The sequence below is a fragment of the Dermacentor variabilis genome, chromosome 4 (genome assembly GCF_050947875.1).
Source record: "Dermacentor variabilis isolate Ectoservices chromosome 4, ASM5094787v1, whole genome shotgun sequence".
In the NCBI taxonomy this organism is placed as follows: domain Eukaryota; kingdom Metazoa; phylum Arthropoda; class Arachnida; order Ixodida; family Ixodidae; genus Dermacentor; species Dermacentor variabilis.
Window position 1 is genome coordinate 59,015,721 of NC_134571.1, and position 24,192 is coordinate 59,039,912.

Below are 24,192 nucleotides of genomic sequence, written 5' to 3' on the forward strand. Positions count from 1 at the left end.
CCCAAGCACGAAGAAATCTAAACCCATGTCACACCCGGAATGACAGTTGTCAGCGGAGCTTATTCAAAATACTGGCTTGCCTCGTTTCATCCATATTGGCGCTTCTTCTCACGGTAAGAGACGCACGTCTCTGCAAAACACGGCCTTGAACAAGAGGACTCTTCAAAGCGTCGAGACTGCAATCCGCATACTTCGCACGCAGACCGTATGTTTACTGCCCTTTTCCTACAGGCCTTATCTATCGGGCTTTTTTTTTATGCTGTAGAGGAGGCTCGAGGAAAGAGCCGCCGCGACCATATAATTTATGCCGGATTCAGGCGGCAACGGTGCCTTTAGTCCCAGGAGTGGCAGGACTGATGCGGCCTCAGGCCGGGAACTCAAAGTTTTCTACGCCGTATATATTCTGCTTTACTTCTTATCACAAGCTGTAGAGTCGCGTGCTAGGCCAAGTTAGAGGTCATCTTTGCCGGCAGTAGACGTGCCGATGGCACATGATTGTGGTGTACTTCATTTTCTCTGCGCGTCCGTTAAATTATAACCAAGGGGGCAATTGTCACCCACCAGACTGTAGCACATAGCTACAATGGAAACACATGCGGTTTTCCCAGAAAGAAAGCTTCCGTGCTGGCCTCAGATTGTAGCTGCGTGCTACAGACGAGCGGATGAAAATTTTCCTGAGCCTTCTTCCATCTTGAGGGTTTCTGTACAACTCATCTGCCATATTCAGTGCCCGAGTCCATCGAGTTGCCGACTAATTCGGCCTTGCTGTGGCGATTTGCTAGCCTCCTGGTTAGCTCAGATGGTAGAGCGACGGCCCCTGTGAGGCGTTGTTCCTGGGTTCAAATTGCGGAGAAGGATGAATTTTTCAACTGCGAAGCTTTCTTATGAGAAACTCGCATTTGTTTGCGGGTAGCTTCGTGCTACATTCACGCGGAGAACAATTTTTCGTTTCATGAACCTTCTTCGACCTTACGGGCTTCAGTAGAGCTGATTTGCCGTAAATTATGAAGACTCTGTAGTGATTGAAGTCGTGGAATTCCCACCCTGAAGGAGATCTGCGCTTTACGTTTACTTCTTGAGGGGAATGGGAACACACACTAAACCACCACAGAGAATGTCCTTGTCTACGAACCTTGCTCCTTGGCAAACGAGGAACCGTGGTGATAAGCCTGTGATGGGTAGCAGGTGCAACGCTGACCTTCTGGCAATCGTGTCGCACTGCCACATGCGCTGTATAAACACAGTTGCTAGGCTGAGGGAAATGGAGGTCCGGGAGGGAGAGATATCCAAATGTGCCAACACAAGCGGAGGCGCTTTCGATTTTCTTTTTTTTTTTAGGTGCAAGGAAAGTAAACTTCTCCAGGCGAGTCCAAGAACGCTGGCTGCGACTTCTGTACGCAAGTTGAAAAGCTATACATACCGAACGAACACAAGGCTTTCAAGAACATTTAGAACTGCATTCGCGCCGATATCTAATCGATGCAGTCGTCCCCGTCGGGGTTGAGATGGGGGGGGGGGGGGGGGGGACTGAGAGCGCGCCCAGCTTTCGAACTGGGCAGCGCGGAACCAGAAGCAGGGCCTTGTCGCTTCCGGTTAAGACAAACCAACTTCACTTCCCGAAAAAAAAAATAAATGGGATGCGAAAAATTGCTACGCCGTTCAAGCGCGAATAGAAACGCCACCTTCTGTTGCAAAGCTAGGTGCGCGCAAGAGGTGCGAGTCCTCTCCGAACGCCTTAGGCGCGTAGTCTTTTTCGGTTTCACTCGAAATTTTTCCGGAGCGCGCCATCCCTCTTTCCCCCCTTTTTTTTCTTCCTCATCGTTTCTTTCTTTCTTTCTTTCTTTCTTTCTTTCTTTCTTTCTCCATGCCCAAGTTCTGCGGTGTCGCCTCTGCTAACCCAAAGGTGTGTGCTCCACTCTGGGCGACAGCTCCGGCGAGAAGTACTGTTCTTACGCACTGCGTGCCTTGTGGGAGCTGGATGCGAGGCGCCGCGCGTGTGCCTTTGCGCGAGAAAAGGGTGCGCTCGCACGGCCGAAAAAGGGTGGAGAAACCGAGACGCGTCAGCCGTAACAAGCGTTTGTGCGCCTCAAACTGCTCCCATATATTTGCGCTTCGCACTATCATCCACACCGTTGAAGTTGCCGGCCGGAGGGTACAACCACAGGCTACCGTTGAAAAGTTCGCCGGTTGCCGCCTATGCTCATTTAATTACGAAAACTCGGTGAAATAAAGCTGCATAACGGCCAGCCACATCCCGACGTCGTCACTTACACGCACGCTTCGTGCATCTGTAGCCGGGAGGTATATGGCTATCGTGTGGACCAACTCTGGACGTTGCGCTGTACACATTTGTTTCCTGCCTCGAAATGTGGATTGGTTCGGAAGGAAACACCGCCTTCGCCGATGCGAGCTACGATGCTGCTTCTTGTGTTCTTGAGGACTAACAAACTTAAGGAGGGTCTACAAATAGGTTTACAGTGCACGTGCGTATTTTTACCGGTTGCGTTTGAGTACGCCATCTCTCACCCCATGGCTGGATTAGCAGGCCGGTCCTTCGGCCAGGCTTATATCGCCATTTTTTGTACAAATTAAAAGTAGCATCCATCTGTCACCAATGATCAAGGCAGGTGGTGAGGAAAGAGACATTGATATATATATATATATATATATATATATATATATATATATATATATATTTATATAAACACATGTGCAGAAAGCTGTTATCACTCAGTTCATGATCCTGGCGACATGATAACTCTGGTGGATTTATGCCGCAACCGCTTAGGCAGTTCCTGGTGGATCGGAATTTGTATTAAGTTCATGTTTCATTCACCAAACGTACTTATAGACGAACATTTGCCGGCGTGTTGTATAGCTCTACGCTACCTTCTTCTCAGTATCCTGCTTGTGATTGTCTTCTCTTTCTTATTTTCTTCCATCTTCCTTTCTTTTTCTACAGGCGAATATCTGTTCGTCCTACGCCTGCGAAATTGTGCGGTAATGTCATTCTGTTCAGACAGATGAATGCGGGTGTACTTCATGCATATTAATTTCCGGGGATAAAACCGTATACGATTAGGGAGTAACCGCTCTGATTCTCCTCAATTTCATTTCCTTGTCTTGTTTACTATGATAGATTCCGCCCCGTTCTACATTGTTGGCGTTTTTAACTTTAACCGTGGCGTCTTTAACGTTTATTTGAAGGACGATTAAAACTGCGCGAAATAAACGAGGACAAGCGGAAGGAACACACAGCACCACGAGCGTGTGTTCCTTCCACTTGTCCACTTTCTTTTCGCGCAGTTTTAACCTTCCTTCAAGTATGAACCAACTAGACCTCGAGAACGTCATACTAAAGTACATTGCTACTTACGTTTATCACAGCAAATGCGGTCGCCAGCATTTATTGGCAAACGACACCAAGAAGTGCTCATGCACCGCGGATCATGCTTTGTTCAGAAAATCGTTATTTGCCTTTTTTCATTGTAATTGACGGTGCAATATTGCGAGTCATTTTGTTTGCGTCACGCTGTTTGTTTTTTGTTTTGCTGGTATTTCTTGTCTTCTGCCTTCACAGTTTCTGTATTACCGTTTCTTTTGTATAACTTTGTATAACTTACCGTTCCTTTGTAACCACTCCACCTCTACAATGCATTTGCGTTTGAGGGTGCTTGAAATAAATAAATGAACAAGCCACTTCCTCTCAAAACCAAATGTCTCTATTTCTCACATCAACACCCTACAAGTATTCAGCTATGCCCACAAATGTTCACACGGCGTTTAAAGCTTCACTCAGAAGTTCACTTGCTTCGGACGACAATTTCGGAAACGGGTTTTAAGCGACTTCCAGCATGCTTTGCGAGCTCTATCAGTTTGTAGCTCATCGCGTTGTAAGCCTTTTTCAGTCCTTAAAACACGCACCGGTCGCGGATATCTCGATTACGCCTAGGGTTCGCAAGAGCCTTTTTGTTTTATTTCTTTGTCTTTTAAAAGTAACCTGCCTCTGTTGGTTCTCCTGTGGTCTTCCTCGCCCGAACGAAGGACGGGACATAATGCAAATAAATACAGCAGAATAACGCTGTATACCGTTGTGTAAAAGTATAGAGAGGTGGAAATGCAGCGTACTTTTCCTTTCTTCTTCTTCCTTTTTCTCAGGGTTATTAGGGACAAGATCGAAGAGTCCGTGCCGCTGCTACCGCGGTGGAATAGACTAATGACGTATGCCAGACCGGGGAAAATGTCGCTCACAGGCACGTTTCCGCTTCGTTTCGAAGAGTATTCTTGAGAGTGAAGGGGTCGCTGCCGAGCAGTAAAGGAAAAACAAGTAAGATATACAATAAAAGAGAGAAGAACGAGGGAGATGATCGTGAAAGAGAGGTGAGGACGAATTTCTAAACACGATAGAGCTCATGAATATCGAGCATAAAATCCGTGCGAGATCACGTACCGTTTCCGTGTCGTTAGAGTAGTGGCGTTAGCCAGTTTTGCGAGATATACTAATGTCATCTTCGACTGGGTCATATAGAAATACACATGTCCGCCCCCACCCCCCCCCCCCCCGCACCCCACCCCACCTCACGCTATAAAAGTCGTGTAAGAAAGCATTGCATCTGTATTAATGGAGGTGAGCGAATTCTTAGTAGCGGCGACCAGGATTCTTCGTCGTCGTTGAAGCCAGCGTTTGACAGCGAATAATTTTCGAGTTACTGTTCCACGAGTCCCTGGAATTCGCCCCGGAGCGGTCTGAAACGACCACTCGATGATTCCCATACGCCAGCATGCGGCGATTGGCTGTTTTGACGACCTTCGGAGCAGTCTCGGAGCACTTCAACACTATGGCTCGAAGATGATACGTAAGTGCACTTAGCAAGTACCACGTGAAATGACAACAATCCCGCTTACCACCGTCCTCCCACTGTCCCTTCCCTTGGTGAGCCGACGCGCACACAGGAGAGCACTGCTTTCGAATCTTGCCGTAGTGCAAGCTTCACGGCGTCACGCCAGTGCGTCCTTACGCCTTGTTGCGATCCGGTTCTCGGCTTCGTGGTTTGGAATCGGGCATCACTCGGAGGGTCGCTTGCCTACGCTGCCGGGGAGCCTAACGCATGGTATAGCTGGACTGCGCTACACCGGGGCGTCGCACTAAGCTGGCTAAGCGGGCCAACGCCGTCGTCCGTATCTATCACCGAGAGTGGCCTGTTGGTGAGGAAATGAAGTCGGGAGGGGACACGAGAAATGGGTTTATTTTACACATTTGCACAACTGGCTCCATATAGGGAAGCACAATCCATGTCGGAGGACATTACATGTCAGTAAACACACGCTGCACCAAAGATTTTCGCTTTTAAAACAGTCGTTTTCCCTAGGTAACTGTGGTAACTGTACGAGGGAATCTGACGACTGTGTCTCGGCCAGTCATAATGGTGGAACTGTTCGCAAAGTCCCACTCATGGTCACAGCACCTTGCTGGGCTCCGCCTATGATCTCCAACTTTGGAACCAAGGACGAGCCAATCTGGAAATAAGGGTTCACGTTTCTTCTATGAAAGTCGTCAACAGTGGTTCCTTGCTCTCCGTGACGGTCAGCTCGTGAGGGTTATGAGACTCGCCTTCGCTGTCGTTACCGCTTCCACGGAGAGCGGTGGTTGTTCTCGCCTTGAAGTGAGCTTCTTTGTTTGCACGCCACAGTCTGTGTCGGGCCCCGTCGCTACCTATGAGGGCGCTGATGAAGGGGTTGCCTAGTGCGCAGCCCCCACATTGCCATTTTGGGACGCAGCAGTCTGTACTCTACAGCCGGGACAGTGGATTTTACGGGAATGTAAAAACGGCGCACAGTCGTCGAAAGAAGAAACTAAATAACAGAGTCAAACGGTAAACTTACTGGTGAGCTAGAGCTAACACTGTTTAGAAGAATAATAATAATAAAAAGAAAAGACAAATTCTGTGCAACAGCTAATTTATACGTATAGCATCAGGATAACTTACTGTATATGCTCGGAAAGATTCTCTGAGAGTGTCATGTAAAATGAACAAGTCTGGCTCCTTTTTGGACCGCCATTAATGATGACGAACTTACCCCAGCGTGAAAAAAGAAAATCAAAGAAGAAACATACAATCCAAGAAAACTAAACGCAGAAAGCGAATAGGGTCGGTCTAGGCTAAATACATTTCACCACACAAGTAGTCTCCACCTAAAGAGCCATGTCCATATTTGAGGCCGAAACGGTGGTGGCGTCTCGGCTTTTATTTGATTTAATGTCTCTTCTTAAGGAACGCGCTGCTCGCCCTATACGCACTGGGCACGAACGTAACGAGCGTTTGATGACGCAGCGAAGATTTCCCGCACGCAAGGAGCAGCGCGAGCTCCGGTCGAAGGCGCCGCCTCTTGTCGGGCCACATTTAAATAAAGTTTAAACCTCAAAGACAAAAAAGAAAGAAAGAGAATATGCAAGCAAGCACTTTGAGATAAGCAGTGCGAGAACGCGACGTTTAGGAACTCTAAGAAAAAAAGAAAAGAAAAGAAAATTCGCACGATAAATGAAGCGACTGAACGGGACAGGTCGTTGTCTAGGCAAATGGAAAAAGAATAGGCGCGGGCACCAGAAAAGAGCGACACAAAGGAAACACGTGCAGGACAGCAGAAAAAATTGGTCGTGTCTTCGATCGCCGGTCTCAAAGAGCTCTGTGTGGATCGGTATCGATAGTTCAGGGCGCTTTGCGTGGACATCCGTCATGCAGAAACATTTTCGGCGCATGTTTGTCATTCGTGAGGTTGGTTTGGATAGGCGAGAAAGGTTTCAGGAATAAAGGTACGCTCGCAAAGTTCTTATATTGAGCTACCGAGTTATTCTTTCGCAAACCATAGCCGTTTATAAGGGAGTGGATAGACAGAGAACGATATATTAAATGCAGGCAGTTTTAGCCAGGACTGAGCCCGGTTGGCTGTCCTGCACTGTTGGCAGATAACAAGGAGAGGCACGTAATAAAATAAGGCGGGACAATCCAGTGTTAATGTCGCCAACAAAGTGAAGATTCGTAAACACACATTCTGAAGAGAAACAGAGACGAGTGTAGCAAGGAAAAACAGAGAGGTTACGTGTGTCCTGTTTACTACCGTGCGCATAACTTTTTGAGCGTCAATGTACAGTGAATCCCAAAAGATTACGGACAGCGTAATCTGGTAAAATAGTTAATTTGCGAGCAGTCTGTGACCGTATCCAGTGAAACGGTACCACCCGACGTTGCTCGCTTACATACGCTAGAAATACGAATACCAAGGACGCATTTTTAGGATTCGGAGACATTCAGCTTGTTTCTCAGCTTCCGCGGCCGGCAAATTTTTACGGTTGAATGTAGGTATGTACAGCTGCAAACATCTGCGAAAATGATTAGCTATGGGGCACCATCCACGGCTTGAGGCGGAGTGCGCCAAATCAATTTCAGCCAGCTGGTGTTAATCATTTAATGCTCATGCATCAGTCTAAATTAAAGGAGCGTTTTCGCCTGGTGGCCCATTTGTAATGCGGCCTCTGCATCCAACCCGCACCCTCGCGCTGCACTTGCGTGTGCTCGGCCAAGATAACCTCGCAAAATAATTTTCTTTACAGTTCCAATTATGAGTTTGAAAAGCAGCTTCTGCAATTTACACTTGCTAACATAAAGACCGAGCGCTTGACGTAGATTGTTAAAACAGCTCACGTAGCAGGTATTATTAGATTCCGAGCACGTGCACCACCTGGGACGGAAAGGCATAGTGCTTGTGGGCTGTTTCGCGAAGAGCCAAAGCAAGACTGACATCATGCGCGTAAATAATTATTACGTGTTGAATAATGCTTTGCTCGAAGCGTTTGAATCGCGAGCTGCATATTGAATGGCCTTTCATATTGCACGCGGCACCGGATTCCGGTCACATTCAACGCACGAGAGAAGAGGACAGCTTTCGAGCTCCACCCTATGCTGAACTGCTTCTCATGCCGCGCAATTCTGCGTCGCCGACTTAGTAATTGAATATGCTGTCGCTCACAGAAAACAATGTGGAACGTGAGAGCCATGTCGGTATTCAGGGGTCGACAACTGTGAAGCTTTCCACACAGAAATAGACAGTTTTGCGAGTCGGTTTGAGTTTCTACAAAAACTTCTCGAAATAGATAACGGCAGGAGGAAATGAATGCAAAGGTCAGCGTTGATTGCCAACTGGCATTTCATTGAGCTGAAATGAAAAGACGAGCATAACCATGCTGGCTCCTCCATCGGAGATAGAATACCAGTATTTTGTTCGGACCTGAGCAAACAACCGTTATTAGATATGAGCAGTCAAATATCAACATTACTAAAGGAGAGAGAGAGAGAGAGAGAGAGAGAGAGAGAGAGAGAGAGAGAAATGTTTATTATGCGAAACAGTGTCCCGAGCGAGGCCCGGTATCACCCTAAGGTGGGAAGGCTCCTTAGTCCAGGAACCCTCTGGCTTCGACTGCCCTCTTGGCCCTGGCCAAGAGTTGTCGTCGGTCTTCCAGGTCCCCGAGGGTTAGCTTGGCCTCCCACATTTCGAATAGGTGGTTTGCTTCTTGTACACGTTTTCACTCAGCGTTTCACATGGAGCTTTATTCACACAATAAATTTTATTTCCCAGCGTTTTCGGGCAGAATGAATTATCTATATATGTCAACGGCAACCTAGATACACCGAAAATTTTCAATACAGTGACTTGAAGGAAAGTTTCTGTGATGTGCCTTTCTGCATATTTTCCACGATTATGATGATGAGGAATGGTCGTGTTCATGATCATTGCGCGCCACCCACATTCAGAAATTCGTTTCCATCGTATCTGTTTCTTTCTGTTCCGAAGAACGAAGTCTCTACAACGGTGTCTTTCTTTGCGCAACGCCCACAACTACACCGAAAGCAGGAGCCTTGTCACTACAGGCGTAACCATGCACGGCATCGATAAAGAGCACCTAGGACGTCCTTGTTTTCCCACTTCTACGTCTTGGGGAATTGACAATCTTTCGTCGCTTCTTTTGCACATATATCTAAGAGAAATCTGGAATTTCTCGGTTTCCATCGCCGCGAATAGGTTGTCAAGAATAGAGCGGTCACAAATGTCTCAGTAAAGAGCGAGAAAAAATGCGCAGCGCGCTTGCGAATGGCTGGTTGGTTTTATCCAGTTTTGTACGCTAAAGCTTCTCCTCATTGCGGTAAGACAGAAAGAGCGGAAACAAATATTGAGTTGAGCTAATATAGTAGACTTCAATTCATAAAATTGCAAACAAGTCATTGCCTCGCTGGAGGCTTGGTATGACAGACTGCACAGTGCGGTTCACTGTCAAATTAAACACGTGACTGTTCAGCACGTGCGAACTTATTTCTCTCCAGGAAGTGCACAGTCTCCCGGCTTTAGAGCAGACGACTTGTGACTGGCGGCGGTGGCACGTCCTGCACACCGGCGCGGTGCAATGGCGTATATAGCTTCAACGGGCACTGGCGGCTACAGCGCCGACAGTCGCACACCATGCAGCGTTTAACAGTTGAACGCGCTGTGCATAAAAGAAAACTACGGAAGACAGCGCCACCTTAACATTGACGCTGAGGCTCTCGTACCGCACTACACTTTGCCGCGTGTAATCGTTCGTTTATTGGCTATAATATTACACTAAACTGCATCCTAAAATAAACGAGAACACGAAAGAGCAACTTCGAGTATTGCTTGCACAATAAGGTTGCGAAGGGGCGAATATGCCGCGGAAATCATAAGCCATCGAGACGTCGTGAACGCTAAATCAGACGCCAAATTAAAGAGAAAAAAATTAGGTTGCCAAAGAAGGCTAGACCAGCGCGTCGTATATATGTCGAAAAGGCCGCGACTACGAGGCCTCTCAGCGCCCACGTTTACAACGAAGTCACCGCCCTGCTCACTTTCAGTGAGCCGGCCCTGTGCGCCCGGGACGACGCTCCTCTATTTGCGTGGCTACGCTTCTGTGAAAGCCAAAAGACAAAAAAAAAAAAAAAAGTAAAAGAAATCCCGGTGCGAGGAGAAGGCACGCGTGTCGAGGCGCTCCAGGGGCGAAGCATGCAAGGGGGACGCGAGACTGTGGTTCGGCGCGCCGCTCGTTTAAAGCTCCGGTGGTCGCCGCGGCGCCTGCGGAGGGTTTTTACGGCGCGAGCCTCCGTCCTTTACGGCAGGTGGTCTTGCGCGCCGCCTAACGAAGTGCGTCCCGCTCAGCTCCGCTGCTCGGGCGTTTGCGGGTGTTTGGTCCGCAACGACCACACTGACGCCATCAAGGCGGCGCCCCCGACGCTATATCGTTCCGTTCCTGGCGAAAGGCGGATATGCAGTATTTCCGCCGCCTGCACAGTACACGCTTGGGCCAGCTTTTCTTTTTTTTTTTTTACTATTACTTTTTTTTTTCACCGCGCTTGATCTAATTAATTCTTTCTTACGCTTCGCGAGTTCCACGGTGGCCTGCTAAGATGGCCTGCATGTTGTGACCTTTCGATCTTTTAGGTAGTTGAGTGATCCTGTTCGTTTCCCTTACTTCGTTCCTTTCCTATAGAGTGAGTGCTTATGAAGTGACAACCGCATGGAACGCGCATTTATTACGTATTTTAGGCATCCTGACGCCCGAAGTCGGCGCGTAGATTTTAGGCCTCATCGTATGTACGTTCTGTGATGCCGGCCAAAGCATGCACCGCGTAGGTTAGGGGCTAAAGCGGGAAACCCGTGGCCTTAGCATTTAGGCCACGTTGGCAGCGTGGCTGTTGCGCAGCGTGTAATCGACGGACTATAGCACCAGGTGACGCTAGGCCGAAAGAAAGAGAGCGTCGGAAATGCTTTCCACGTGATTGTCGCTTAAAAGTGACCAACTCTCGTTATTTCACGCATGCGCGTTGACTCACGCCCCTCATTGACTTCATTCGCGGAAGGTCGCAGGCTGCAGTGTAAGTAATAATCATCAGGGATTCCTGCAAGCAGTCGCTTGAGAAACACTTTCCAAAGTCCGCGCAATTCAGTCGTAAAATGTTACCTGAGATACGGAAACATAGCGCAGGTGTAACCGAGCAGCGTTACCGAAGCGCATGTAATCACAGTTTAAGCGGCAGCGCTCTCCGCTCGACAGTATGGAGTACAGGAGCGTATAATCGAACCGTGTTTCTGAAGACGACCTCAAAGGACGCATGGCAAATGTGCCGAGCCTATAGGCTAATCTCCCTAATTCAACAAACTATCCCTCTCTCTATCTTCATCTCTCAAGTTCATGCGTATTTTCCTGAACGACAACAAACAAACAGACAAACAATTAAATAAGTAGCAACCCTATGGTGCTGTTCTGGAGGTCCCTGTCGGAAATCCCATGGGTGTTAATTGACTGTTTACGAGCACTTCATTCAATACGGCCGTGCCACTGAGCGCCCTGCCGGCACCCTAAGGGAAATTTAGTGGCGAGGATATACAGCGCTGCGTGAAGTATAGACCTTGGAGGTATCCAGGGGCAGACCTGACAGGATTCTTATTTTTTTCCCCTTTTCCCTCTCCCTTTCTTTGTGTTCCGCTTTCCGTATGGTCTAACCCATAGAAACAAATGTGTCGGAAACGCGCATGCGACGATTGAACGTAAAAAAAATGTAGCCATCAAACTGTATAGTGATCGCGTGGAACTGGGACGCTTATTCAGGCGTGGAGCTGTCATTCTCCTGCAGCGTAATCAACGCAACGCACCTCGATCAAGGCATCATGCGTTCGCATCGTCGCATATATTCTTTTGCTGACTTTCATTCGAAACGCTGCTCATCACGGGGTGGGGGGGGGGGGGGGGGGGCGGGCGTTGAATTACGTCCGATGAATTTCGATTTCGAAGCGCCGCTTTTGTGCGCGCCGAAATGGTCGAATAATAGCGGCGCGCGCGTCGTTTACGCAAATGCTATAACGCTAAGTTCGTTCGAAGAACTCGAAAAAAAAAAAAGAAGACAGGAAAATAGGAGAAGACATCTCACGAGACTGTGCAGTTTCTCCGTTTTACGACAGCGCTCGACGGCTGCGCCCTGCCAGATTACCAGTTAGACGAGGTGCGTTGGCCGGCATTGTTATCTCGGTCACCACGTCTATACTCCCGTGCTATCTGAGCAATGTGCTTTGAAACTGATGTGCTCAGCATCAACAAAAAAATTGCGAGATAAATTGTATGCTCAGGAAAAATGGCCGCTCTCATTGGCAATATATATATTGGGGCTACATTTAACAGTTGAAGTGCAGATGCGCATAGTTTGTGCCCTAAAAGAATTTTTGGAAGCGACAAGAATTACGGATTAGCTAGAGCCTCTTAACATGTCCTCTGTTAATTATGTTACGCGGTTACGAGCTGCGGTTGCGAAGTGTCTTTTGGTCTCGTTGTTTATTACAACCTGTGACATATAACCTTGTACTGTATTGCAGACTGTGCCTCCTTAAAATACAATAGAATTGCAAGTGGTGTCGTGCAAGTGGCTGTGGTGTCGTAAAATGTGCTAATTTGAGCTTGATGCGAACTCTTTGTTACCGCTTTCGGACCACTGTGTACCTCTTATGTTGATATTTTATCTCGTTTGTGTGTTTATTTTAACCGAGCTGATTTTGAGATGTGCACTGTAGTTTGCCTAATAATAATAATAATAATTGGGGTTTTACGTGCCAAAACCACTTTCTGATTATGAGGCACGCCGTAGTGGAGGACTCCGGAAATTTTGACCACCTGGGGTTCTTTAACGTGCACCTAAATCTAAGCACACGGGTGTTTTTCGCATTTCGCCCCCATCGAAATGCGGCCGCCGTGGCCGGGATTCGATCCCGCGACCTCGTGCTCAGCAGCCCAACACCATAGTGTAGTTTGCCTAAGAGAGAAGGCGTAGCGAGCGTCACCTGTAATGCCAACCTCTGATATACACACGTTTCATTAAAGAAATCTTAGTTTAATTAAACTTAACTTTAATTTATTTTAGATTCGTTCCTTCATGCTGCTACACCGGGTGTTACGACCCCGAAATATAATGAGAAGCCTTTCCCGGAGTACAGCAACTCGATTCAGAAATGGCCGTGTTTACTGGGCAGGAAAATAGGCGATATCTCCGTGCGCGCTCGCTCGCGAACCATTTATACTCTTCACTCGGGACCTTGACTTCTTCCTCAAGACTTCCCGAAGTCTCACTTAACCTTAGCCCCCACGTTGGGCGCCCGTTCCTCAGAGCCACTTCGTGCAACCTTGCCCCGAGAAGCGAGACCGTTCGCGGCTCGCGGGGCTCTCGGGTGTTGCTTCTTTTTCGTGACTCGACGTCGTTGTCGCCAACGCGACCTTTCTCTCGCTTTGCCTCCCGCCAGGACAGCGTGCGCTTGTCCATTTGGCCTGGCCATTCTCTTCTCGCGGAGCCCTTCCGCAACGCAACTCATTGTCGTCCGCGCAAAAGAAAAGCGAATCGATCGCCCCTGAGGTCGCCGCCGCAGTCTCCTTGGCGGTCGAGTATTCATTAGCAAATCCTGGTGCTCGCGAGGCGCCGAATTAAGCGCCTCACGCGAGGCGCTGGGCGACGCCACCTTGTCGGAAGAGTTCTTCGTAGCTATAGACTAACGTCCGTCCGTCAGCCCGCTTCCGTACGGTGCCGGAAGAGTCACCGCACACTTAGCCTTGACGGTAACGACGGCAACTTTGTGTGACGTCAGCTTGTCCAGAATCATTAACTCGCCGCTGAGCTGCTGTTTCTTAGCGTGTAAACGCCTTTACATTGGTCCATTTTAAATGACTGATTGAAACGCACGTACAGTCGGCCGCAAATTTTTGCGGGATCTCCAATGCGTGGCGGAGCTACGAAAAACTGCATTGCTGCGCCGTCTAATGTCACACAGCGTGGTGTCGAGGCTCCCGGCACTTCCGCTACTTCGGCGCCAGGTGCGCTTTGCGCAGCCTCGACGTTGTGTGGCATTCGACGGCGCAGCAATGTAGTTTTGCGTCGCTCCGCCAAGCATCGGATATCCCGCAAGCTGTTGTGGCTGACTTTAAACACATATACACAAACACACTCACGCATGCCTGCGTGAATGCGCGCGTAAACGTCATTTAGTCAAGCATTTGTCAAAAGCACTAAACGTAGTATCAGTCGGTGGGCAGTCTGGCCACTGGGTGCACCGTTGCAGAAGAACTGCTACATTAAGTCACTCTGAATGAGCGAATGAGTACATAATGTACTGTAGAAAACCTGGCTGGCTCTAGGTATATGATACGATGGCGACTCTAGCAAACAAGCAAAGAAAGCAAGGAAAGAAACAAAGTGGAACACAAGGACCAGCAGTGTCAATGACGGAATGATGCCGTTTTATAGGTTTCCTACCGCCTCCTCGTCTTTGTATTCTGTTTTCTATTCTCTGGTTTCACCACCGAGTTCGCTTTGTCGTACCTATACTCGATGATCTAATTGAAGCTGGAGAGGGAGTGTCTTGTTTAGCCATATCACAGGCAGCGTGCAGCCGCATTGCGTATGAGTCGAGGAAGTGCCTTCTCTTGTTTCCGCTACTTGGCTTTGACGATAAGCGCTAACTGTGCCATGTGCAGCGAGTGCGTACGGGCGCGTGCCCTCACAGGAGGTCGGCATTCGCGTCAGTGCCCTGAAGGCTACACACCCACTGAAAAATCTACCGAATCTGTATTCTTTTGTATGGCTATCACGCTAGAGAAGTCACTTGGACAACGGCCGTAATGCAACCGCAGCCTACGCGTGCATCGCTCGGTTGCGGCGAGCGGATCGAAATGCCTGCTGCAGGTGCGCCCCAGGCAGAAATGTGTTCTATTTAAAAGCCGCCCAAACAAAGTACTGGCCCTCCCCACCTTCCCACCCAGCACTCATCGACCTCGACCATGTGTCGCTGGCCGCGGATGGACCCCGCTAATGCACTGGGTCAAAAAAATAAAAAGAACAAGAATAAGATGCAGGACATGCTCTGCCTTCTCTCGTTCTTTCATATTTTTTTTTCTTCTTTTTCACTAAACGGTTATTCCTCAAGAAAATACTCGAACAGTAGATGGCAAAGTAAACATTACTGCACAGTCAGTGCCGGCGTTTTTTTTTTGTTTCTTGTCTTTTTTTCTCACTTGGCGAGTCGTAAATGACTGCACCCTTCACGGAGCAATAGGCGAGGTGGTTACCGTTTACAGAAAGAAGGAAAACTAAACAAGAACGCCGCAGGGGCTACACTTTGACCATTTTTCACTTGAGCCCAGATATTGCATTTGTGTTTTCTGTCGGTCGGTCGGTCGGTCGTATTCCTTGTTTGAGTAGCTCATTTAATCAGGTTCGTTAGGGTCTGTCACAACAAACGATCCTGTAAAGCAGTTGTCGGCGTTAAACCAATGTCAGCGCGCTTTTCCATCCTTAAGATGTTATTACTTACTGCGTGGCAGATAAGATGAACTTTGTTTAACAATCCCCTTTTGTCTGGAGCTTTCGGTTTGCGCATAGTAGAGGAGTGGCTTTCGTATGCATGTGTGAAAAAATTGTTGCAATATTCCATAACTGCGTGGACCATCAACCCAGGTTCTGACAGAACCGATATTTTACTAGCGTTTCTTAATGTAGAAGACGATGGCGACGTACTGCAATACTGACACCGTTACCGAGTACAAGTAACCGAATAAACTCTCATGTGGTTATCAGATCTGGAGAAAGAGAGAAGTAAAAATGGAAAGTCAGAAAGGTTAACCAGGCTGAACCCAGGTTACTATCCTGCTCTGAGGAAGTGGGTAAGGGGACTGAATAAATCAGAAGGAGAGAAGGTCACAGTATGCACGCGCACCCACGCAAAGAAGCGTGCAGAGGTTCCGTTCGTCAGAAGCGGTCATACAGGTTAATGCATCTAAAAAAAAACGCAGCAGCCAAATTACGGCCCCCTGAAAAATCGCAGTGACGAAAGAAAATCGGAAACAGAAAAAGAGTGAGCGAGATGCGGGTAGCTCAATTCAAATCGCTGTCGTGAAGCAGTCGTGATGATACGAAATCTCAAGTGTGAGGCCACTCCCACGGAATGGAGTTTCGAACACCCCCCCCCCCCGAGCTACACATATGTGGTCGCATGCTTGCGTAGTCACTGTGTGCGTGTATGTTCCGCGCCGGGCGAAGCATATGGCACTCGGGCAATGCGTCGCATTCTGGTCGATCAGTCCCGGTGGCCCGTGTCTTGCGGGTCGCTCGTTCCAACCCGAAGCGCCGGTCGACGCGCCTCGGGAAAATGCGGTATTCGGAGGAGTATTTCGCGAGCCGCGCTACCGCCGCCAGCCGCACCTTCCTTTCGCTCAAGGCCCGACAGGTCTTGAGAAAGAGCGCGCGAAGGCTGCAACTCGTGCCACTTTGACACGTGCCGCAAGGCTCGTCACGACTTGAGAGATTCTCTCTCTCTCTTTCTCTCTCTCTCTTCCTTCCTCTTCCTTAAAGAGCAACTTGACGAGTCTGCTTGGGCACGGAGCGAAGCGCGCGTCATGTAAATACGGCTTCGGGAAAAATGACACGATGACAATCACGAGATGATGATTAACTACGCGTTTCGCCCTCTGGAATGCGTACGAGTTGCGGCGAGAGGTGCATGTGTAGAGCTGTCGGGCACTACTCGAATCACAAGTCTGGAACAAGTCCAGTGGCACCCGTTCATGAAGCTGTCTGCTCCGCGGCGTCTGTTCGTAAGAACTGACGCCGGCTAATTCGAATGTCTGACACACATACATATCATTAGCGAAGGCGGCTGACCGAAAGTAAATACACTCCTTAACGGAAAACTTTGCCGATTCGTATTATATAATGCAGCTATCAATATTATTGTTTCTCGCGCAATACGTACACAAAATTAGGCGATGCTATAGTGTCAATCGTAGTTCCTATACTCAGCTGGCGCTACTACTCGGCACTCGTTCAGGCAAAGAACACCCTTCGGCCACTCGTGACAGGCAACCTATATTATTAGCCAAGGCGGACGGCAAAGGACGAATCGTCCCCTGAAAAACTTCGTCAGTTAGAAGCTAGGAGGAGAATTTTCAATGCCTTTCGCTCGTAAGAACTGTTTCTCGTTCGCCGACTGGCTTGGCTAATAATATGGTAGATATCACGACTGGTCAGCACCTGTTCTTACAAACCACTTTACCTTGAGAACTGGGCCGCGATTTTGTGCGATGCCTTTCGCTCGATTCGATTCTGGCTGATGCTGGCGATGCTGGCTGATGGAACAGCATGAGAAAAGGCATCGCTATAGCGTAGCGACGCTGGTCCCGAATTCACACCGATTTTCGTTCGTAAGTACTGTATGTCTACCGTTGAGCGGTCGCCCTCACTAATGAGATGTCCAAGTTCACAAATGGCTGACGTCTGTTCTTCCGAAGGTTTCCGCGAATACTGTCCCTGCGCTGTTTAAAGCGCATTCAGGGCCCGCAACAACGACAGTTTTTTCTTACGAGTGTCTTCCGCGCTTCGCCTTCACGGAGCGTCTAGTGCTGTTACAGCACCACATGTCATTTCCGCCAATCCGGAAATGCTTTTTAATACAGCGAAGTTTTATGATTACGGTTCCAATGGAAAATAAAAGGGGAAGAAGAAATGGCGGGGGGGGGGGGGGCGTATTTTGCAATTTGGCAGCGGTTAATTTAATTTACCGTCCTTCTTTTTGATCTCCCGTCTTGCCAAGGGGCCGATTTCGGCGATAAAGGTGGCACCGCGGTGTCCGAAGCAATGTAAATGAAGTTCGAGAAGAATGAAACGAAAATAAAATAGATCGTTACAAAACCCGGCCTTTTGTATTTAGAATATATATATATATATATATATATATGATTGATAGCGTTTGACATCGAAATGCAACACAAACGCTATGAGAGAGGCCGCCGTGGTGGAGCGCTCGTAATTAATTTCGGCCACCTAGGGTTTCAACGTCCACTCGGACCTCGATAGACGAACGCTTTATTCTTCCTTTATTTATTTATTTTTTATTCCGGCCCTATCAGGAAGAGGTTTCCGAGTCCGGGAATCCAAACCGCTATCTCGTGCTCAGCAGCAAGTTGCCACGGCTACCTGCACCACTCGAGTAGCTCCATTTTTCTAAAGACACTTTACAACAGCTCTCGATAGCTTAGCTGTACGTATATTTCCTTACCTCATGCTATACCCGCAATCCCTCATATTTCGTCATTGCAAACGATTTCGCTTGGTCCTGACGCAGCGCATGCGGCGCTTCCGATAGGTGGATAGTCACGAAGAACGATGTCCTCTCGCCGTCCTTAATTTCTTTTTCGCCGGCAAGCCGCCTGCGAGTCATTGGCAGGTTTTGCTTGATGCGTTCAAACAGGTCCGCGAATAGCGCTTCTGGTATTTGGTGAAGGGACAGCCAACGTCGCGACTTGATATAAAAGAAACGAGCTGTCACAAATGACTTAAACGAGGAACAGGACGAAGCTTTATTTTTCAGTGCACTCCACTTGAACCGCAGATAGCGGGAATTGTAGAGAGATCGATCAATTTATGGCACCCTGCGTTACGCACTTAGTGAATAATAAGGATCGTTAAAAGAAAGTTCACGAGCGAATAATCGATTTCGACATTTTGTTCTGCCCGGTGAAGAGCAATAGTCGCGCCGTTCTCCCTCTCCCTTATAATTCCCTTGTGCAATGAGCGAGTAGAACAAGCAGTCACGCCAAGGTCATTTCTGAATATGCAGAGCGCCATGTAGTGCTTGCGTTGCACGAAGCTATTCTCTTTTGATGTAAGTCTCGATGGGGGCATGGTGGGCATTGAAAAAAAAGAAGGTCGAAAAAACAAACTATATATGTACGGGCGAGACTTCGGACATCCTGTTCACATTCTGCTTCGCTTCTCTCGGCCTCGCTCGAGCGGCGAGCTCCCTAGCTGGGCGATCAGGCTGCCGTCGACGTTGCGGTCCCGGCCGCAGACAATGACGACAGAGCGCATTAGGAACGCGCCGCCAGACCCCGTAGTGGCAGATTCGCTGCATTTCACATTGCTCCGCGCGCCTAATAGTTGGCCGCCCTAGAAGCAGTATATGCGCGTAAGTGTCTCTAGCGGTCAGTTCAAGATGAGAGAAAAAGAAGAAAAAAAAAGAAATGCGGATAAAATGGACAAACGTTATACTGTACAGCGCTAGGGTATAGCGTAATGAAGTCCGCGTGTCGTTGACCAGCGCGAAAGTTGCGCAATCGTGGCTGCAGTTACGAAGTCTGCTTCTCTCCGGACTATTGGCCTTCAAACTTCGAGCGGCTGTTTCCGAAACACCGCCAGTGGACTGTGCCGCTCCCAAAAAACGCGCTTTTCCCTTCATTACTTTCTTTTTCTATCCCTCGAAAGCTTGCGACAGCAAAGGAAGGAGGAAAGGAAGTAAGGAAGGACGTCAGCACATGCAAAGTCCGTCTATCGCACTTACGCATTTACGTGGTCCCTTTCGCGCACCACACTAACTTTAAAGTGCAGTAAGCTTACCAAATGAATCCCGAACAATGGCGCAGAGTCTTCGAGAATTTCGGAGGCCGGCAGTTGAGGCAGTCGGCTGTCGTTCGCCAAAAACTTTAATCGTTTTTCCTCGGTGGCCCCTTTTGCATACCAGAGAGTCTGAATATATAAAGTCAGTCAGGAGAGGGCGCTGCTACTTAAGCGATGACGCGGCACTTCTCGAGAAGGCTTTAGCGGGCAATTTATTCTTCATTTAGGCGCGCAGGCGAAACCATCGATGCCAGGCTCCAGCCGCGCGCAATCCAACCACAATGCACACTGCGCGGCAACCTAGTCTGAGAACGCGTCAGACGCCGTCGGAGCGAATCGAGAAGGGCGCCGACTTTTTAAAACTGTTCTAAGTGTCGAACGCTGTCGCGCCGAGAGGGCGAGAAGGAAATGGGGAAGGGGCGAAGCACAAAAGAATGCGGATCGGCCGCTTTTAATTGAAGGCGCCAATCTCCGCTGGCTGCCTCTTTGGCGTTGCCTTCTCTCCCCGCGGTTCCGGCGGGCGCGGCGCGCTTAATATGCATGCGACGACAAGCGATCCGGGCGGCTGCTTGTGTGCGGCGAGAGCCAGGGGTCGATCTTTTGTCGACGTTGTTTGCTTTAAAAGTTTTGCGGCGCTCCATATACCGGACACACCGATGGCTTCGTGCCTGTGTATACCCGTGAAGCCAGTGGAGCCCGTTCTCCCGTCTTCCGCTCGCCCTGGCTTGCCCTATCCCCTTTGCTAAAGAAAGGCCGCCCGTTGCCCAGCAGCTTGATAAGCTGGCCTGTCAGACCTCCTGCTCGCCTTGATTAGCTGCGCGCAGCCTCTGCGTCCCACTTTGGACCTGTGCGAGAAGAATGCTGTCATATGCCACTCCTAAAATAAAACAAATTAGAACAAAACAAAACAACTCCTGTTTTAGATTCTGTTCGCTTCTTTCTCTTTCTTTCTTCCTTTTTTTCTTTTCCTTATGAGGAGACCAGTCTTCTGATGGAGACGAGTCTTCGTCTCTCTTTTTTTTGTTTTTTTTTGGTTATGTTGGTGCCCATGCCACAAGCAAATGTCGCAACGGGATAGACACGTGTATAAAGTGCGAGAGAGGGCTCTCTTGTCTCTCTTAGTCACTGCTCAATAAAAACAAAGCCCACAAACGCGACCAAAGGGTAAGCGCGTGTCTCACTTGTTATGTAATAAAACCGCGTGACGCTGCAAAATGCTGTATGACCAGAGTGTGCTTCAACATATACCTTCAGTAATGCCGCCTGAATGCTACCACGTCAACAAACCTCAATTGATAATTTAGCTACGGTTTATTGCCATTTCACTGACGGGACAGTCTGATTGCCGAGAAAAAACTACGCTAAGACGTGAAGTTCAGTGTCTGCGAAATTTTTTTGTTCATCTGTATCTGAATTCTCTTAAGTTTCTGCCATGTGTCCATAGAAGCGCGTCGGAAACGAGGGCAATGCCCCGGAGACACGCCAGCGGAGATTACTTTATAGCGAGGCGAGAGAAAATAAACATTCCGGTTACCGTGGACCGCGCGCTCAAGCTCATCCTCTCGTACGTATACGCACGTACGCCGCAGGCACGCCAGACACGCGCAAGCCAGTATGTTTACAGCCCGCAACTGCCCTCCTCGCGGCTATCGTATGCGGAGTCGCGCGTCGTGGTCGCCTCGCAGTGGGCATGAGGGAGTTAATGAGCGCCGAGGGCATCCACTTCCGTCACGTCGTTTCTAGTGCACGTCTCCGAGATGAACGCCTCGACATCAACAAGGAGCCCGTCGAGCAGGATATATAGTGCGGAATGTCTCTTTTCCCGCCGATGCGTGAGTATATTTGATGGTTTCACGTACTGCCCACCTCGCTGCAGCAACGTCCGAAAAACCTGAGCTACGCACTTTCGTGGTGGTTCAGTAGCTATAGCCTTCTGTATTGTTGAGCACGAAATCTCAGGTTCGACTCACGGCATCGGCGGTGGCATTCTGATAGCGCTGTATACGAAAACGCTTGTCTGCTTAGATTCACGTACGTGTTAACGACACGAGTGTAAATTCGAATCTTGTACCCATCCCTTATGTAATACCCCTGAAATCAGGGGTCTTTAAGGAAAATAAACTGAACTGAACTGAACTGAAACAGAGTCGTCGCCTGGTTGAGCGCTCACTACGGTGTCCCTGAGCACCCGCGTCCGCATCTGGGGCCCGTTACAACCTTCAATCAATTAACCGCTTTGAGCACTGGTGCAACGCAGGAAGGTGGTCATATATAGTCAGAAGACGACGCTGCAATACCAGGCGATCGCCTGGCAAATGGAGTGTCTGGTTTAGATACTGGTTGCCATCTGTGCTGCCTGCTCTGGGGCGACCCTCGTCGTCACATTTTCGTCCATACTGCGCGCCGCAAACGTTATAAAGGGAACACGGTTCTCTGACCAAAGCATACAGACTGCAGCGCAATCCTATAAAATCAGCGAACACCGTAAACTTGTATGAGAAACGGTAACGTAAGCAGAACGCGGCTCATGAAGTTACACGAAATAGTCAGATCTCGAGGCCATCTCTCATATATTTTTGGTGCGCATAGCACATTGCAACAGCGTTGTCGCCAAAACACGGGTCCACAAGCGTTGTATCTCGGTCGTCTATATACGGGCCAGTGACGTTTTGTCAGCGCTTGCGCAACCGTCTGTTTCGCCCGAGCGGTTCGTTTCACGGCAGGCTGCAACGCGCGGATGATTTCACGAGAAAAGATACTGAGCATTCGCAGCGTTACGAAAAAAAGTACGACTGAGCCAGTTAAAACAAAGGCCATTGATGTGTCTTCTGCGAAGACCTTTAGAAGAGCCATGCTTCGTCTTGTAAAGCGCGCACACTGGGGCCGATTACGGTTGGGCTCAGTGTATATCTTCATCTCACGTGTTCGTGTGTTCATCGTGTGTGTACCATCTAACGTTTCGCCCAACATATGTGACACAACATTTCAGGATGTGAGCCAGGTGAAAGTTTCACTTTCTTATCAAAGCCAGAACTTTCCTCTGGATGTTCCGATTTAAGGTCGGTCACGTACACATATGCCTTGGGAGCGTGTTCGAGTTTGGCAATGCCTGACTTCGGATGTTGGGTGTCATCAGCGAATGGTCACTCGCTCGAGTTGCTTTTGTTTCGCCGGAGCAGGGCTCTCGTCGTCCCGTTTTATTGCGACACGAAAATCTTGGCACTTTTCCGAGACTCAGATAGGAGGGCCATTGCGTGCTCAAAGAGCAGAACGACCGACCAGCTACATCGTCGCGCTTACTGTGGCGGGATGATCGTTGAACCAGGGGTCCCCGAGACACACTGACGGTAGCGGTTAGACAGCTTTTGCTGGTTTCAAGGGAATTAAGAGCAGCACGTTCGCTTAATTATGCAGGTCGGCCCGAGAAATTGACCGCGCACTCACTTTTAGGGAACTTCGGAGGGCTCTATATATAGTTTTGTGAAACGAACTTTTCGTTGCTACCATTTATATTCTTATCCGAAGCCCTAAGCATTTTGTCGTTTTGTCGAGTTGGTTGATGAACAAAAATATTTATCCGACTTATTAGTTAACTATTGAAAGATGGAGATCTCAGATGGAAAGTTCAGTGTGTGGAGGAATGTTGAAAGTGTTTTTCACAGGCTAAGTTTCGTACACTTCTTTCTTAAGGCCAGAAAAGTAGGGCTCCAATAAAGAAAAAAAAATGGTCCATCTTAACAGAGCTCTTGGGCCTCGCATTAAGCACGTGTTCTGAACTGAAAGAAAGAAAAAGAAAAAAAAGAGAGAACTACGGCAAAGTTATCTCTTTAGAAACACTTTTGTTGAGCGTCGTTCAATGTGCCTCGTCTACTGACAGCTCGTCCATGAGGTGCTTGCTTGCTTGTTTGATTGATTGATTGATTGATTGATTGATTGATTGATTGATTGATTGATTGATTGATTGATTGATATAAAGAACGACAAAACATTCGTGGCAAGGTTAAATAAATACTGACCACATAGGTTTCGTTTTATTCGCGTTGACCGGCTCGTTATTCTCTTATGTTTTTTCCATTGGCATTCGATCGGACGAGGCTGTAAACAGGGAAAAACAACTATAGAATGAAAGGAGTAACGAGGGTTACCGAATCTTAGTTGTAACAGCTCTGACCGTTCTTTTCCTAGTGCTTTCACAGCACCTAACCGTTGTTTCTATAGCCCTTCTGTTTAAATCACGCATCCGAACTGGATCTAGGTGCATGCACGACAAGACTACGGCGCATATTAAATTTGTTGAAGTTATTCAAATTATTTCGTCACTTTAACTGCGTTGTACCTGAGTGATCAAGTGTAGCCTTGGGGACGAAAAAGTGGATTATTCAAAACACAGTTTCTACCTCCACCCTCCCACACTCCCCTCCTTTTTTCCCTTTCCCACCCGTTGGCCTTTTGTAAGTTAGCAAACCAGGGGTGCTGTTCTGAACATCGTAGAATTTCGCAACATTGTCAAATTATAGTCTTGAGGCAATCAGAGCTGAAAGTATGGCGAGTTCGCCATTATGGCAGAATTCGAGAATGTCCAGAACACTATATCCCAGGGCCCGTATTCACAAGAAAAAAAAAAAAAAAGACAGATCCCACGCACATGTGGAAATGGGTTATAAGTGAGGCTTTTTTATTTTCATACCACATTAAATTAATAATTAAT

At 48.4% G+C, this 24,192-nt stretch overlaps 1 protein-coding gene across 2 annotated transcripts in view; it reads left to right on the top strand.

The window, feature by feature from the left end:
- rdgC (retinal degeneration C) overlaps nucleotides 1-24,192 on the top strand; it is a 235,768-nt gene that overhangs the window by 48,352 nt on the left and 163,224 nt on the right. The window contains exon 1 of one of the 2 annotated variants that reach the window (XM_075689207.1): nucleotides 21,160-21,316. The exons of the other annotated variant lie outside the window; for it this stretch is intronic. Within the exon in view, the coding sequence (XP_075545322.1) occupies nucleotides 21,295-21,316 (22 nt within the window). The 5' untranslated portion in view covers nucleotides 21,160-21,294. Of the gene's footprint in view, nucleotides 1-21,159; nucleotides 21,317-24,192 lie in introns of those variants that run through there. 2 annotated transcript variants of the gene reach the window in all.